General features: G+C 33.4%; 3 protein-coding genes and 1 non-coding gene across 5 annotated transcripts; 2 read left to right on the top strand and 2 right to left on the bottom strand.

The window, feature by feature from the left end:
* The first annotated feature begins 875 nt into the window (after positions 1–875).
* On the top strand, positions 876–5356 carry LOC130967871 (probable protein phosphatase 2C 9). 2 transcript variants are annotated; one of them, XM_057892908.1, is made up of 6 exons: positions 876–1159; positions 1363–1457; positions 2679–2918; positions 3204–3480; positions 4164–4257; positions 4853–5356. In XM_057892908.1, the coding sequence occupies exons 2-6, from the start codon at positions 1422–1424 to the stop codon at positions 4854–4856; spliced, it is 651 nt and encodes a 216-aa protein (XP_057748891.1). In that variant the 5' UTR covers positions 876–1159; positions 1363–1421; the 3' UTR covers positions 4857–5356. The 2 variants fall into 2 exon arrangements, with proteins under 2 accessions (XP_057748891.1, XP_057748890.1); XM_057892907.1 differs by having other exon boundaries at positions 878–1159; positions 4164–4318.
* An 872-nt stretch (positions 5357–6228) lies between these two features.
* LOC130967345 (outer envelope protein 64, mitochondrial-like) lies at positions 6229–11046 on the top strand. Its single transcript, XM_057892157.1, has 13 exons — positions 6229–6650; positions 6971–7123; positions 7220–7344; positions 7530–7655; positions 8093–8275; positions 8372–8513; positions 8851–9019; positions 9331–9465; positions 9575–9775; positions 9870–9997; positions 10075–10126; positions 10539–10608; positions 10715–11046. The coding sequence occupies exons 1-13, from the start codon at positions 6406–6408 to the stop codon at positions 10795–10797; spliced, it is 1812 nt and encodes a 603-aa protein (XP_057748140.1). The 5' UTR covers positions 6229–6405; the 3' UTR covers positions 10798–11046.
* Positions 11047–11075: 29 nt separating this feature from the next.
* Positions 11076–11178, bottom strand: LOC130972334 (U6 spliceosomal RNA). Its single transcript, XR_009083519.1, has one exon. It is a non-coding gene; the product is annotated as a U6 spliceosomal RNA (small nuclear RNA).
* Positions 11179–12851: 1673 nt separating this feature from the next.
* LOC130965861 (metacaspase-3-like) lies at positions 12852–14882 on the bottom strand. Its single transcript, XM_057890623.1, has 5 exons — positions 14313–14882; positions 13743–14073; positions 13387–13504; positions 13008–13190; positions 12852–12922 (listed from the first exon to the last, which is right to left on the bottom strand). Exons 1-5 carry the CDS (start codon positions 14860–14862, stop codon positions 12863–12865), a joined length of 1242 nt encoding a protein of 413 aa, XP_057746606.1. The 5' UTR covers positions 14863–14882; the 3' UTR covers positions 12852–12862.
* Positions 14883–16437: the final 1555 nt, after the last annotated feature.

Genomic DNA, 16437 nt, shown 5'->3' with positions numbered 1-16437 from the left:
GTGTATCAATAGACATTAATATATTTATTAATTTATTTTTATTTATTAAATATTATAAAAATATAAAAATAAAATTAATTGAGATGACAAGTCGTATATAACTTAATTAAGAGGACTTGACTTTATCTCTTAGAAATAGCAAATTTTGTATGATTATATATATATATATATATATATATATAAAATAAAATGTATTTTCGAAAAAAATTGTACACTAGCTCTTTTATAGTATAGTATTTTTATATAAAATAAAAATTTAATTTTGATATATTAAAAATTTTATACAATTATTTAATTATATTGGTCAATTTAAATAATTTTTTACCTAAGAAATTTTAAAATTAAAACTTTTACATGCCACAAAAATAAATAATTAAAGAATTTATTTTTGATATATTATTAATATATATAAATGAATAAAATTAAATTATTATGTTAGTGAATGCATTAAAATTAAATTGATTAAAGAAGAAATTCAGATTTCGTTGACTTTAAATAAAGTTGATAAATAAAAATTATTAAATAATTTGACTAAATTTATATTTAAAAATTTTTAATTATTAATTTTACGTAAGATTGAGTGCATTTGAATTTTTATTACTGATTAATAAATTGAAGTTAATTTGATAAGAAAAAATCGGCCGACTTTTGAGTGGAGCCCACGGTAAGATCCACTCGGCCGGGGGGTGAGAAACCCAACCAAAAGCAATGACAAGGTTTCAGTTTTACGGAAAAGAATTGAGTGAAACCTCAAAATCAGCTGTAATAATCAAACAAACAGTGTCAGCAATAAAAAACAAATCAACACGCAGAGAGAGAGAGAGGAGAAAAAAAAAAGTCAATAAGGGCAACCTACGTATGTATTATCCCCACTTCCCCTATTTGCTGCTTGCAAACACCGAACACTTCTTTCTCTTCACACATACCAAATTCCAGACGGTTACTTTCTCACTCTTTCTTAAAACCATCGTCTCTCTCTCTCTCTCACCCTATTCTAACTCCCATCATCCCCCTTTTCTTATTATTTTAGTTCTTATTTTGTGTTCTTAGTTTCTCTTTCTCTCTCTCCCCCTCAAAGTTGACGGTAGAATTAGAGACGACCCCTTCCTCCTCAGATCTTTCAACTTATTTTTGTTGCACAAAGTTTAGATTTTTTTCGGTAAGTGAAGTGAATTTTGGATTACCGGTTGATTATCTTGGTGTTGGTGTTGTAAATTAAAATCCCGCCTTTTAAAAAAAAATGTTTTGAATGATCCGGGTGGGGTGGTTGTGACTTGTGATGCTAATTCCTGTTTATTCAGAGTTGTGGAGTTTGTTTGACTTTGGTTTTCTGTGCTGTTTGTATATTTGTGTGGTTTGAAGACGGCAGAAGAATTAGATGTTGAATAATAGAAGGAAAAGGTGAGGTGGGGCTGAATTATATGGATAGTCTCTGTTGCTTCAGCTCTGTTAGAGGGGTAAGCAATTCTTCCCGCTTTCTTATCATAATTTTACTTCTCTACTTTAATTTCTTTTAATCTTAAGAATAATTAATCTCTATGCTTATATTATTGCTTGAAGTTTTAAGGGATTTGGTTGGATATGGAAGAGCCTAGGAGGCATATGATCTGGTTATATATCATGTATCATTTGTCTATTTGAAGATTAAGTTCTGGTGGTATAGGGAATGGACTTGGAACTTCCTTGATTTTTGTCTTCCTGAGCTTATTTGGTGAAAGAATTGGATCATATAGATTATTGTTGATTGTTTGTGATTATGGCTACCAAGAACCAATTCTTTTCAATACATAAGCTGTTAGGTGGAGTCTGAGTAGTGGCTTTATATGGACAAGTTGCGGACTGTTAAAGTATCATGGATTTATTGTACAAATTTATGGAAAAGGGATGTAAATCATAGATTTTAAGGTGTGCGTGTGGATGAAACGGAAGAATGCTTCATGTATTTTGTGTTATTGAAAGCTCTCAAAAGAAAATTTTCCTGAACAAACACAAGAAAGGCCCAGCTATTTTTATGGTAGTTAATCTTTTGCCACAATTTGTGTACAAGGCAACAAGGGAACTTGAAGGCATAGGTAATAGCTACACGTTATCATATATTCACCAAAAGCTACGTGGAAATACAAAGACATAGATAATAGTTCCATTTGAGCACCTGCTGTTGGTTTGGTATTTAGTACAGAAAATCCTAGTAAGAGAGGAGATGTTGTCCCATTCCAAGATTCGGGCATACCAGATAGGCCTGGTCATGTCAGAGTTTATGAACTTGCTGTCCGAAAATATCGATCATGAAAAGCTAGTGCATCATGAGAGAGAATAGGTTGGTTTCTTGAGCTGAATAATCCATAAAATGAGAGAACTGGTTCAGAAATGTTGTTATCCCTCGCTGTAAAGATGGAACTGGCAGTTGTGTCTAATGATATGCAAGATAAAATGCTCTAAGCAATCAATCACCTTTTGAAGCTAAGTGGGGTTTGGTTCAACTTTGAGTGGGGACTATGGATTGTTTTTCTCCATTTAAATATGGTTGTGGCTTGACATATCTATACTTGTGCTCCCGGTTGTAATCATGGATGTAAAATTTTTTGTTTTCTTTAATATACATATTGTTGAAACTTGAAATATGTTAAAAAAGACGTAAAACACTTCTGTTCACTGTATTTGAACTTTCATATCTTTAGGTGGTTGGAGGGCATTCTTCAAGTAACTCTGGAAAGGGCAAGAGCCATCAGTCTACAACCAAGTATGGCTATAGCCTTGTTAAAGGGAAAGCAAACCACCCGATGGAGGACTATCATGTAGCGAAATTTGTCCAGTTCAAGGGGCAAGAGCTGGGACTTTTTGCTATATATGATGGACACTTGGGAGATAGCGTACCAGCATATTTACAAAAGCATCTTTTTTCAAATATCTTGGATGAAGTAAGTTGTTTGATCAAACAGAAAATATAACGTCGTTGTTGTTGTTGTTGTTATCACTTTCTATTTTATGTCGAATGAAGTATTATAAGTTGAAAATTTTATTTCTATTACCAACTGGCCAACTTCCCATACTTTTTTGGCAACAGATATCAACCATGTAAAAAGATAATCCACTTTGGTTGACTGTCTTGATGCAACCAGTAGTATACCTTTCCTGTCAAAAGAATATTGTGTGGATTCTTCGTATTCCTTTTCCCATAATTTTATTTATGATTGATTATCCAGAAGGACTTTTGGGAAGATCCGTTCATGTCTATTTCTAAAGCTTATGAGACAACAGATCAAGCAATTCTTTCTCACAGTCCTGATTTGGGACGAGGAGGGTCAACTGCTGTGACTGCAATTCTTATAAATAGTCAGAAATTATGGGTAGCCAACGTTGGAGATTCACGAGCAGTTCTGTCAAGGGGAGGGGTGGCTGTACAGATGACTACTGACCATGAACCTAATACTGAGCGGGGCAGCATTGAGAACAGAGGTGGCTTTGTCTCAAACATGCCAGGTTCTTCAACTAACCCTGATTTCTATGCTTTGTTGCTACTGATATTCAGTGCTGATTTTTGTGTTTTCTATGACATCTCAGTTGCATTTTTTTTGTATTACAATATTCTTGTGGGGGAGATTGTAACTCATGTCTTGTGCCTTCTCAAATTATGATATGAATGAGTGATATGGGGAGTAGTTCTGATTTCACTGTATGCAATGCATTCATTAGAAATGGAAAGGATGAATTGAATGAAACAATAAGTTGCTGTCTTTTGGAATTAGAAGTATCTTCTCAATTATGTATCTGACATGTGTTTGACATATTTTGAGGCCAATACTCTAAGTAATCTGATTGTTGATGGAAGGGATTGTGCATCCTATTTTATTTAGTTTGACCATCCAATTTCAAGAATTGCATAGGGGATGCTAAAACATCTGTCATAGTGATCTAGAATTGTATTGACAAGTGATGTAGCAAATGGAATTCTAAACTTGGCTTCAATACCAGTGTTTTATGACATATTGTGCTCCCAGTGCAATATGCCTCTCATTTTGATAATTCAATTTTGTTCCAAGGTTTACATGTTGAGGAGAGACCAAATATTTGGCAATGCACACTCGCATCCTAATAGTGTCACTACTTTATGTTCGAGTCTTATTCATTTTTGTTGTAATTTATTTGTGTGTGGATCATATCAGGAGATGTTGCAAGGGTGAATGGGCAGCTTGCAGTTTCGCGAGCATTTGGAGACAGAAACCTCAAAACACATCTGCGATCGGATCCTGACATCCAGTATGCCGATATTAACCCAAATATTGAGCTTTTGATACTTGCTAGTGATGGTCTATGGAAGGTTTTCTATTAATCTCTTTTTGTTTCCCTTATTTCTTAAAAGGCAAAAATGCACTTCTAAAATCACATAAATTTGTCATTTGGTTTTTTATTTTATTTTCCCCACAATCATACATTCATTCTCATTCCATTTCTTTCCAAAATTCAACAAATTTCTTCCACATTAACTCCAATAGAAATACCAATGGTGGTGGTATCCGGCTCTTTGCCATGCAGGATGCACTTTAGAGGGTAGAGTGTAACATTTAAACATTCAACCATGCTACATGTAGTAATCCATATTTTGGTTTCTCACTTTTTATTCAAATATTGCACTTTACTTTCTAAAGTGCACCTTGCACGGAAAAGGAGCCCGATCTTTGGCATCTGATTGGAGCATGTTTAATTTTGGCTGCACAATCTGGACGAATTTGATGAGGTTTTGAAATGATACAGAATGAAAATGAATTGGATAAAGATAAGTGATGGGAAGAAAATTGGCCTTCCACAACACAAGTAATTATGTTTGTACTTAAAAATTTTTCATTAAATCCAGGTAATGGGAAACCAAGAGGCTGTAGATATTGCGAAAAGGATAAAGGATCCACAAAGGGCAGCCAAACAACTAGCCACTGAGGCATTGAACAGAGACAGTAAAGATGACATTTCATGCATTGTAGTTCGTTTCAAGGGATGAAATAAGGAAAAAAACCTACTTGGGTTTTGGGTACATAATATGGGGGTGCAGTTCCATACCTACTTATATATATCATTTTGGTATTTTATGGAGAATAGCTTTTGCTCCTTCCCTTCTTGATATGTAAAATTGAAGTTATTGGATTTTAGGTGGTGCCTTTTAGTATTTCTTGATTTCTTGGCTGTGTAGATTCCATACCATAATTTTTCTTTTGTAATATGCTTAATGACCTGGAGTAGCAGTGTGAAGATGAGCATAGTTATACACTCGACATTTGTTTTATGATATACTTCAAATGACACTAGCTTGAGTTGCTTCAGCTGCAATTCAAGTGAGTATACCGATGTTTGAGATTTGTTTCAATTCCCTTTTTATCCCCTTTCTACAGGCTATAAATGTTAATTATGAATGAAAGATTAAGTATGATTACTTGGTTTTATTCGTAGTGACAAAAGAACAATTATCCTAGTCTTAACAGCTTCAACTTTATTGGGAGGGTTATGCAAGAACGTTGTTATTAATTAGTGTTTTTGTATTTTATTTGGTGATAAATTAGAATAGATTAGGAAAGTTTAATTTATTTTTTTTATATAAAATTTTTTTAAAAAAATATAATAATAAAAAAATAATTTAAAAAAATTAATAAAAATAATAAAAAAAAATTGTATTTTTTGTTAATATTTTAAGATTATTTGTGTAAAAAAAAACATAAAATACACTAATTTAAACAAACAAATAAGTAAAAAATATAATTATATTACGTATATACTACAAAATTAATTATATTAAAAAAAATATAGGGTATTAATATATTATCTGTTAATTTATTGTCAATAATAATTAATTATTATATTTTAAACATATATAAAGAGACACATCCAAAAAATATATTTACAAAGACACTTCTATTTGACAAAGTTATAAAAAAAATATATTTATTAGACACATCTATTAAACACAGTTATAAATAAAAGTTGACAGAAGTGGATAGAAATGTCGTTGGTAAGATAGCGAAATTGATTATATTAATTATCAATCTAGTCGTCGTCTCCAAAAATAAGTCGTATTGTAGATTTAATTATTTTACTAAACTATTTTTGTTTGCGTAAAAGTAAAATTAAAAATGTTTGTCCCAAAAAAAAAAGAAGAAGAAATGATGATGTAATAGTTTGATTGCATTTGCAAATCATGGCCGTTCAGGAAAATTCTTAACCTTTTTTTTCTGTGTCAAGAATAATACGCTACGCGATGCTATATGCTAATTCAGTATCACCCGCCACCAAACCTCTCTTCACTCCTTTCTCGCTTCGCTAAAACCCTTCCAAAACCCCTCTCTCTCTCAAACACGCACACAAATTCGTTGACACTGCTTCTGAATTAGTCTCTCTCTCTTGATTGATTGATCTTCGATCATGTCCAAATCGTTGGAGCTGATCAAGGAGCGTGCTTCCAACCCCAAGCTCTGGTTGGTCGTCGGAGTGGGAGTTGCCGGGATCGTTGTTCTGGCAGAGACACGCCGGAGAAGACGGCGCCGGAACACACACAAACAAGACTTCGGTGCTTTTGTTGAGCGTTTCGAGCTTCTACCATTTCCTCAGCCTCCACCTCCTGCTGCCAAACAGATGCTTTCTTCTCTAACTTTTGCCATCAGCGACATGTTCGTCTCTACACATCATACTTTTTAGCTTTGCTTCAATTTGAGTGTTTTTTTTTTAATATTTTTTTAGTTCCCCTTTCATGTGAAAAATTACCTGATAGCTACAGTTTGCTGTATCTGTATATAACATTTGATTTGTTATGAAGGCCATGCTTGTTTCAGCTCATGTTTATGTTGGCTTTGGTTCAGGTTTTCTAATGGTTTGTATAAAGGAATGGACCTTTTTTGGTTTTCTTTGTCTAGGTTGAAGGAATAGGTTTGCTTAGAGATATAGAGTTGATACTTTTATCGGGTCTAATTAGATTTATTCTGGTTCGAAGGTTTGATGTGAAGGGCTATGTGACGGGGTTTGGGAATCCTGACTGGAAGAGGACACATGAGGAGGCAGAAAAGACTGCGGTTGTGGTTACTGCACTGTTAAAAAATGGTGCTACTTGTGTTGGCAAAACCGTTATGGATGAATTGTCTATTGGGTAGGGACTCGGTTAGAAGTTCTTTAGTTTTGTGTACTAACTGAAAAAACTTGTTCTGCTCAAATGTGATTTTACTTAAGACGCTCTTTATGTCAGGATTTCTGGTGAGAACAACCATTATGGAACTCCGACGAATCCTCAAATGCCATCTTGTATCCCGGGAGGGTCTTCTAGTGGTTCAGCGGTAGCAGTTGCTACTGAGCTTGTTGACTTTGCCATTGGTAAGCCTTTGTGATTAGTGGACCTTGAATTGCTTGAAGTGCTAGACTGCTAATCTATTGGTTTGTTTATTGCCTTTGACACTTGTGATAATAATAAATTGTGAGCTTCAAAACTACTTGCTTGATTTTATTTCTTATCTCTATATGTAAACATAGAAGAAATAAAGAATATTGGATCTTTGTAGGTACTGATACTACAGGATGTGTGAGAATTCCAGCATCATTCTGTGGTATTTTTGGTTTCCGGTCATCTCATGGTACTGTTTCTACTGTTGGAGTTCTTCCAAATGCACAGAGCTTAGACACTGTGGGTAAGTGCATAATTATATGCAATTATTGCGATGCTTTTAGTTGGTTATATATTTAAATAATAAGTTTCTGCGTCATCGTTTCCTTGTGACTAACTTTGTGAAAAGAAACTGGAGCAATTAGGTGCCTGTTTTTAATACTAAATAAATTTACATGAGTACTATCATTAAAAAAGAATATGGCTGGTAGTAAACTTCTATATTTGAAATTTGAATATATATGCTCTAGGTCTTGATCGTCCATCCCAGTTGAATATATGATTAGCTTAATAAGAAATTACTACATAGTGAGGTGAATCAGCATTTTTGGAACCTTTTTTTTTTTTCAAAAAAGGTTAATATTTTTTTTTTTCCAAAAATGGTTAATCTTTTTTTTTCCAAAAATGGTTAATCTTTTTTCTTCGGTTTGTTGATTACTTTATTGCATAACTGCATTACAGGATGGTTTGCCCGTGATCCGTCTGTCCTGCATCGTGTTGGACATGTTTTACTTAAGTTGAATTCTGCAGAGACCAAAAGGTCAAGAAGCATTATATTTGCTGATGATCTCTTTCAGTTATCTAAAGTCCCTACACAGAAAACAGTATATGTTGTTGGTAAAGCTATTGAGAATATGTCTGGGTGTAAGTTTCTTTTCCTGTGAAGGCTAATTGGTGAAACCAGTCTCCCAAAAGAATGTGTGTTATAAATTACAGTGTTTGATCATTTTGGTTTTGCAGATCAAGTTCCAAAGCATATGAATCTTTGTCCGTACATTGCTTCTAAAGTGCCCAGCCTAAAGCTTCATCCAGCATCAACAGACCAAGAAAATGGAGCATCTATATTGAAAGCTCTTTCTTCAGTTATGCTTACATTACAAGGGTATTCTATTATATGCTTTATGATTTGGTTTATTGTAGTAGACAATGTTGTACCATGTGGTTATCTATTCTTCATTTTGATATTAGAAAAACTTTTTTGTTTGTTAATTGATGCCTTTGCCTGGGATATTTTTCTCAAACATTTTTGAACTTAAGTTTCAAAGAACCATCCTTTGCAATGAATGGTTACTTCTTTCTTAACTGCAGAATGCTTTGTGGTGTGTAAATCATGTCTTATTTATTTATATGCTTATATTGTTTTGTATTCTGTCTATAAGAAACAAATAATATTATGGCATGTATTTAATCTAGAAATGTGTTTTTTCATCTGATTTCAGATACGAATTTAAAACCAATCATGAAGATTGGGTCAAATCCATCAAACCCAAATTAGGTCGTGATGTTTTTGATCGTGTTATTGCTGCTATTAATACTACTCATGATAATATAAAAACCTTGTATAAAGTCCGGACTGAGATGCGAGCTGCATTTCAAAGTCTACTAAAGGTACTATAACATCTGTAGTTATTCTTTATTTATATCCGTTGTGCTCTCTAGTTAGTGTTATCAATATTGAAGATTTTAGTGATGTTAATCTTAATTCTATCATAGGAGACAAAAAATAAAATAATGTAGTAAGCTGTTCTTATTATTTAATATTTTGAATAAGTGGCATGACTTGTCATGGAATTTCATTATTTATGCCAAAATTACTTAGATCTCTGATTTTTACAATGAAATGACCAAAAAATTTTGGCAAGTCTACTTTCCATCCCATCCAATTAAACACATCCTGATTTTGGTTAGTTGTCCCTCAGGATGATGGAATACTCGTTATTCCTTCTGTAGCAGACAGTCCATTAAAGCTTAATACAAAGAAAGGGTTGTCTTCTGAGTTTCATGACAGAACTTTTGCATTGTCGAGCATTGCTAGCGTGTCTGGATGTTGTCAGGTAATTTACTATCTTTAGGTGCTAGAGTTGATCCTGTTCCTTTTCTCAGTTTCATTTGTTCTGAAACCTTGCTTGAGCTGCTTGCTAACTTTTATACTGTTTGTTGCAGGTTACAGTTCCATTAGGTTCTCATAATGGTGGTTGTGTTTCTGTTTCATTCATCTCATTCCACGGGGCTGATAAATTTCTGCTTGATACGGTCTTGGATATGTATTCAACTCTTCAAGAGCAAGTTAGTGTTGCTTCCTATTCTTTGCCACTACCAGATACCAATGGCAACATTGAAACTTCTGAGCTTCTAAAGGAGAAGGTTTGTTCTATCTTGCTACTTTAAGAGCAGCAGCTTGCATTATATGTGCAAGGTGGATAATATGATATAAGCTGATAAAAGACATATTCTTCAGGGAAATGCAGCCTTTAAAGGAAGCCAGTGGAATAAGGCACTCAATTACTACACTGAGGCTATCAAACTGAATGGCATGAATGCGACTTACTACTGTAACCGAGCGGCTGCTTACTTAAAGTTAGCATGGTATGAGGTTTCTCCTATTTGTCAATTGGTATTTTGTCCATTTCTCTATTTAAACGGCTTCCCACGAAATTATGCAGTTTTCAGCAAGCAGAAGATGACTGCAATAATGCAATTTTGATTGATAAGAAGGTGAGAAGATAAGCATGTAACAGTGACATTTTTTACAAATCTTGTTTTCTAATATCTGATTTGTAATTGGTTTCTAAACTTTGATAACCTATTTGAAGTGTTACCATACCCTCTAATACGTTGAGAACTGCCGATAACATCCTGTTACCTAATGCACATCTGTCTTTTGCAATTGCCAGAGAAGTTCAAAATGGACCTGATTTCATTGCTTGTATTCTTTTTCTTGATAATGATCATAATGTTCATTTCCATATTCCGATAGTTTCCTGGGATCTTTGAGATTATGAAATTGCTTGTATTCTTTTTCTTGTTAATGCACATCTGTTGGGCTGTGTGTTAACAATCTTAATATTTATACATCTATAGAAAGTATCCGTTTTGTCAAGTGTAGCTCGTTTTATGTTTTCTGCAGAATGTGAAGGCGTATCTAAGACGTGGAGCTGCTAGAGAATCACTACTACGCTATAAGGAGGCCCTTGAAGGTGAGTATTAATTTATTTACTTAAATATTTTTGAAGATAGTCCAAACTTTGTTTATATTCTTAATAATGCTGTTCCATTTTCCCTTGCCATTTTTGTGATGAACAGATTTCAAGCATGCGCAAGTTCTTGAACCACAGAACAAGGATGCTAGTAAGGGTGAGAGAAGAGTCAGAAAATCGATGGCTTGATCATTGGTGTTGTTTCTACCTAGATGATCGAGAGAATTTCAGAATTTGTATAAATTGTGATTGATTGTCTCCTTTTTCTAGGAGGAGTTAAAGAAAGATGAGCCTCTGTTGATGATGATGAGGTGCTGCATTTTTGGTTTCTACATGTTTGTGTATATCTTTGTTAGAACTCTTATTTGGTGAATGCCAATAATGCCAGATTAGTGTGTGTACAAGTTTGCCTTATGGCGGGTACAGAGCACTTTGTTCTTGTTGTATCACATGTCCTGTCCTAATCTCTCACCAAGCATTTTTTATCGATTTGCACGTGTTATCCTTGTGTAGGGGCCATACTAATATTCTCTATATCGTTCCAATTTTATCGGATGTCCCCGAAGGGACCTCACCAAACATTTTTGTCGAGGCTCTAAAATCCCAGGGTTCCAAACGTGCAAAGCATGCTGATTTCAGTGAAGACCTGTGAGACCTAATATTGGACATTAAAAACGTTCTCGTCACATTTCAGTGAAAGGTGGACCTATTTGTTTTGGAATAATATTCAGTTCTTTTGTTAAAAAAAAAATTCATGTTAAGCTCAGCCCAAACAAACCCAATAATTCTGTTGCAATTCTGTTTGCAAGGAGTTACCAATTTTCAAAGAATTCTAAAGAATTCACCAATTCATTAATTTTTTCGTACTCAATATAATGATTTAATTACTCTTATTTATATTCTTAACAATCTCTAATAGATTAACCAACTAATTAAGCAATTCAACATTAGTTGGGTCGTAACAAATTCTCACGGGGAATTAACTTTTTATTTTAGCTAAAGTAAAAAGTGCAATGCTCTTTAAAAAGATATGATTAACCTGGTTATAATTTTAGAATTCAATTATCTTTTTGGTGTATTTAATATGTTGAAATCAAAAAAATCTTTGCAATAATTAGTAAAACATTTTTCTCTAGTATTATTAAAATTTTTCCGTAAAATATTTTCTTAGAACATATGTTAACAAAATTCATATTTTTAAATATCAACTATTCATATAAAATATAGAAAAATGGAGGGTTAAAATTTGCCGCTTAATGATGAGATGTAGTGGACTTGTGGTCCATCAAAATAATTAAATGTTTCAACTTTTTCTTAAAAGATCTAATTCTAATCGTGTCTTTAAAAAATTGTTTTATTATTTTAAATTTTTAATAATTTAGTTAATTAAAAATAGTATTTTAAAAAATTTTGTAACTATATTACGATTTTATTAAAAAGATTATATGTAAAATTGATCACTTTTAAATATATTAATATTTATATCTATAATTTTTCTATAAATAAAATTTTAACACATCTAATTTTTAGACAATTAGTATACGTATAGTTTGTGTTTTAACCAAACACTTTTCAAGGTTGACTTGAACACTTGAAATCACAGTGTATTTAACCTTTTAATTATTAAAATGTTTAAAAGAAAAATAACCAAGAATTTTTGTTTTTCCTTTTTTTTTGTTCTTATTTAATGCTTGTGTACCGTTATACACACCTAAATTTGGCGCGAAATGGGTACGACGGAGACTCCTCCGATCCACCGCCAAGCCCTCCATCTTCTCGTTGGTGGCAACCAACTGCTTCTTCAATCAGATTTGAAAGAAGAGGTACACAACACTACTAAACCTTTTTTTTTTTGTTGTCCACAGTATTTAATAACTGAATTGTCAAAAATTAATCAGATGCGAATTTGAACTCCATTTAAAGGTCCGTTGTTGCTGTGCAATAGGTTGCTGCATGCCAAAGCTGAATTTGAACAGTCACTTATTTGAGCGAACAAAAGAACTGACCACTTGATCAACCCAAGTTGGTTACACGACACTACTAATTAACTAAGCTATACTTAGAAAAGCGAAAATATTCATTCATTCATTCATTCATAACGTTTCAATCATTTATTAGAACCGAACATAATAAAAACTTGGACTTTACACTACACCATAGTTGTTGGTGCAAAGCTTCAAATTAGATACAGATGCTGATCCACATTAATCAAAGAATATGCAATAAAAAAAGCAATTCAGATCCTCTTACATGCTCACAATGCGAATATTTTTGTAGAAACATCAAATTTCTCTGATGATGAGAGAAGGGGATCCTGTAAAGTATAGTTAGTCTCATCACAAAAACTATATCATAAACTGTTAAGAAACTAAAGAGTTAAATATTAGTTGAAATCAAACCTGTACAATTTTACGATGGAAGATACGTTGCAAGATGCTGCTACGGCATCTACTTCTATTAATCTTTTTAATTTCAATCTGTAACTTGTCTAGTAATGCCCCATAAGTTATTTGAGGGTGTTCCCTTATTGCCTTTGTGAGAAGATAAGTAAGAACACCGTTCATTCCCTTTCCACCAAAGACCTATGTAGGTTGCCAAAACCCACAAGTGTGTGAATGAGTATCTTAAATGTTTGGTAACAAAAAAAAAGTTGAAACCAGCCAGAATTTGCCTTATTTAGTATTCATTAATTGTTGCTAGAATTAATAAATGCTGCATAAGATAAGTTCGAGCTATTTTTTTGTCTCCTTAGCATTACCATAATTTAATATTGCTTACTGTGCTATCATTAGCTGATTGGCTATCTTCACATGCACTGAGACAAATTGCCACTCCCCCACTTGTATGTTTTCTGATAGGTTCCTTTGATGGTGGCTTGTTATCCTCCCAAATGTTCCTTCAAGCATGCAACAGAAACTTTTACAAGGGCTATGATGAGGTTGAAATGCTCAAATGCAATATATTTTTAATTATCTTACATCTTTGTATTTTCTATCCTAACTAGTTACTAAACAAAGTCTACAAAACATAACAAAAGTAGAAACCCACAAAATTGTACTTAATTTTTATGAATCATGATTATAAGCATACAATAGATCAATAATTGAAATAAGAGAAACTGAAAATGTAGTTACCTTTCAAGATTATAAACATAGAGAAGATCAAGAATGGTTCCACTGTGACAGGCATCAACAATGGCATGGAGTGTGACACCACTCTTGAGAGGCCAAACAATGGTAGAATTTATATCATTGTCAATGATCATTCCTTCTTTGATAAAATCAACCGGACAGAGAGCTTCATCAAATCCATCAATCTCATCTTCTTTGAAATCCGGTTGTTGCAGGCCGTGCCCCGAGAAGTAAAAGACCAAGGAGTCTCCTGCCTGGCAGTCCTTCACAAGCCACCTTAAGGACTCCATGATGTTATGTTTTGTTGGTATTAAATCAGCATTCTTCTCTTGTTCTGCATTTCATTTTAGTTCATTCAATTTCAATAACATGGTCTAAAAGACATGGTAACATTTGCAGTGCATGAGAAGTCACTATTGTTGGTTGAATTAATCACCATCTCAATCCCTTAGCATTGGTGCAACTCTTAGTATTCTAAAGTTGAAAAGGAATATGTCACATGGAAATGAACAGAAAGCAGAGAATAATTTTTACATGCTAGTTATAGTAGCCAGATAAAAGTTTGTGAGATACCTGTGAGGACTCTTATGCACTCATTTGGAAACTTGAAATTCTTAATCAGCAACTCCCTCATGTTGTTAGCATCATTAACAGTTCCCTTGAGTTTGAATTTCATTTTTGTGTAAGAAACTCCACAGAGAACCGCACGCTTGCTATGTCTGCCTGGGAAGGATGATGAGGAGGAAGACAAAGCCATTGAAGATGGTGCTTCTCTGCTTAGCAAAGTTCCAATTTTGTTTCGATTATCCGGATATCCATGTTTGAAAAATTTTGTTCCAATTTTCTTCACTTGGCTGCATATTCCACACACTTCCCTGGATTTCTCTTGTCCCAGAGTTGGAATACTAACATTGTGGCATGTAGAACACAGGTATGGAGTTGTTCTTGAAGTAACTACACTTACACACTCAGATTTACACCATCTGCAAAAGAACCTTGCTTCTGCACTAGGCTGAGAACTATTACAAACATTTTTGCAAGCATAGCAACGTTGAATAGTAGTGTTTGTGGGGGATGAAACAATAATCTTTTTGTATCTTTTGTTCTTAAGTGAAGCTTCCATTTTTTGCAGTACTTATAATTATAATTAGTTTCTGCTATATGCCAATTATGCAGGAATCACCAACATATATATACATAATGAATGCAGAGTGTTGGATTAAGAAATCTATAGCTCTAAATAGAATGAACGGTAAACGCAATTTCAGATTAGGCTACAATATATCTATCACCTTTTTGCATGCATTTCATTTACATTAACGTGAAGTACACTTTTCCAATGCCTGAAAATTGTGGTCCATTGCATTGTCTATTCAAAAACTAGAAAGTGTGGCACCCAAATAGCGTGTTTTGATGATTAAAGAAAGACACAGAAAATGTAGAATCCAAATGCTAACTTTTGACAGGGTCCCATTTGAAGGTTAGTCAATTCTGTGTTATAAGGGGAACCCCACACCAGTGAATAATAATTATTGATCAACCACTTTAATTTAAGAGTTAAGACAGTGAGAAAATAGAAATATGTGTTGTACTGAATGGCGTATCTGATTAGCATCTTGGTAAAGATATAAATATATATGCTTCTTTCTATTCTTTATTCTCACAACTAAAGCAGGCATATTGGAACCAGATGCTCTTGACTTTAATTTCTTTTGCTTCTCAAAATGGGTTACAAACCTACAATTTCTCTTTCTCCTCTACAAAAAAATTAAAATTTATTACAGTCTGGCTTCCAACTTGGCCTGATTTATTGGATTCAAGAATATAAAGTGCCTAACTATGATTGAGTGGGAGGAAAAATAAAAATCTTTTGAGCTGAAAATGGCAAACATTAAAAAAACTGAGACTAAATTACAGCAAATTTTATAAAATCACGTTTTGCATCCTCTCAAAAAATGAAAAGCTGGCATCTCTCTAGTAGATTCCTTCCCTCAATTAGTCTTTTCATTAAGACAACCAAAGTTTGAAGCCAAAACAAAATGTGACAGGCTTTGTTTAACGTTACAAAGCAGTGACTGTGGTAGTGTTTATCTCTATCATGAGTTGGAAATTAACACCAATGATTGATGAAGGCATGAAGCCACTCTTTATCATGAGTTGCATGTCAAAAGTCAAAACTGTTCGCTGTTCACTTTTCACGGGTACTCATTTTCCACTTTCCAACACTACAGAATCACGAGCTGCTTTCACAGTTATTATGGTTTGTTTTGAGTTTTTCTAGGCATGCAACTCAACTCAACTCTCTTTGTAGAAGGGGCATGCATGGTATGCAATATGCAAGTAGTTTTCCAATCAAATAGACAAAATTATTATACAAAAATCTAAGAACCAAAATTTTATTCTTTTGTATAAGTATGATTTTCTTAACTCATGAATACGCATACGTGAAAACTCAGGTACAGTCGATTTCACGTGAAGTTGATACCTGAAAACCGTTAGATGATTTGACTGATTTGACTAAATTTTCATTTAACAGCTCTCAGATATTAACTTCACGCGAAGTTTGACTTCATCTGAATTTTCACCGTAAGTATATCTTACAAAATGGATATGTTATTTCTATTTTAAATTTTAATGATGTCACTATCATTTTTAACATATTTATGTAAAAATATCATTATAAAAACCCATACATGAA

The sequence above is a fragment of the Arachis stenosperma genome, chromosome 3 (assembly GCF_014773155.1).
Source record: "Arachis stenosperma cultivar V10309 chromosome 3, arast.V10309.gnm1.PFL2, whole genome shotgun sequence".
In the NCBI taxonomy this organism is placed as follows: domain Eukaryota; kingdom Viridiplantae; phylum Streptophyta; class Magnoliopsida; order Fabales; family Fabaceae; genus Arachis; species Arachis stenosperma.
This window is presented reverse-complemented; position numbering and strand designations above follow the sequence as displayed.

What these genes read in the sequence shown, in the direction of transcription:
- LOC130965861 (XM_057890623.1), bottom strand. Translation starts at nt 14,862, where the DNA reads ATGGAAGCTTCACTTAAGAACAAAAGATACAAAAAGATTATTGTTTCA. An exon ending in GTGCATAAGAGTCCTCACAG is followed by an intron (nt 14,074 to 14,312) that starts GTATCTCACAAA and finishes AATGAAATGCAG; the next exon opens with AACAAGAGAAGAATGCTGAT. An exon ending in AATCAGCTAATGATAGCACA is followed by an intron (nt 13,191 to 13,386) that starts GTAAGCAATATT and finishes CAACCTACATAG; the next exon opens with GTCTTTGGTGGAAAGGGAAT.
- LOC130967871 (XM_057892907.1), top strand. Translation starts at nt 1,422, where the DNA reads ATGGATAGTCTCTGTTGCTTCAGCTCTGTTAGAGGG. An exon ending in TTTCAAATATCTTGGATGAA is followed by an intron (nt 2,919 to 3,203) that starts GTAAGTTGTTTG and finishes TTGATTATCCAG; the next exon opens with AAGGACTTTTGGGAAGATCC. An exon ending in CTTTGTCTCAAACATGCCAG is followed by an intron (nt 3,481 to 4,163) that starts GTTCTTCAACTA and finishes GGATCATATCAG; the next exon opens with GAGATGTTGCAAGGGTGAAT.
- LOC130967345 (XM_057892157.1), top strand. Translation starts at nt 6,406, where the DNA reads ATGTCCAAATCGTTGGAGCTGATCAAGGAGCGTGCTTCCAACCCCAAG. An exon ending in GCGTGTCTGGATGTTGTCAG is followed by an intron (nt 9,466 to 9,574) that starts GTAATTTACTAT and finishes TGTTTGTTGCAG; the next exon opens with GTTACAGTTCCATTAGGTTC. An exon ending in CAATTTTGATTGATAAGAAG is followed by an intron (nt 10,127 to 10,538) that starts GTGAGAAGATAA and finishes TGTTTTCTGCAG; the next exon opens with AATGTGAAGGCGTATCTAAG.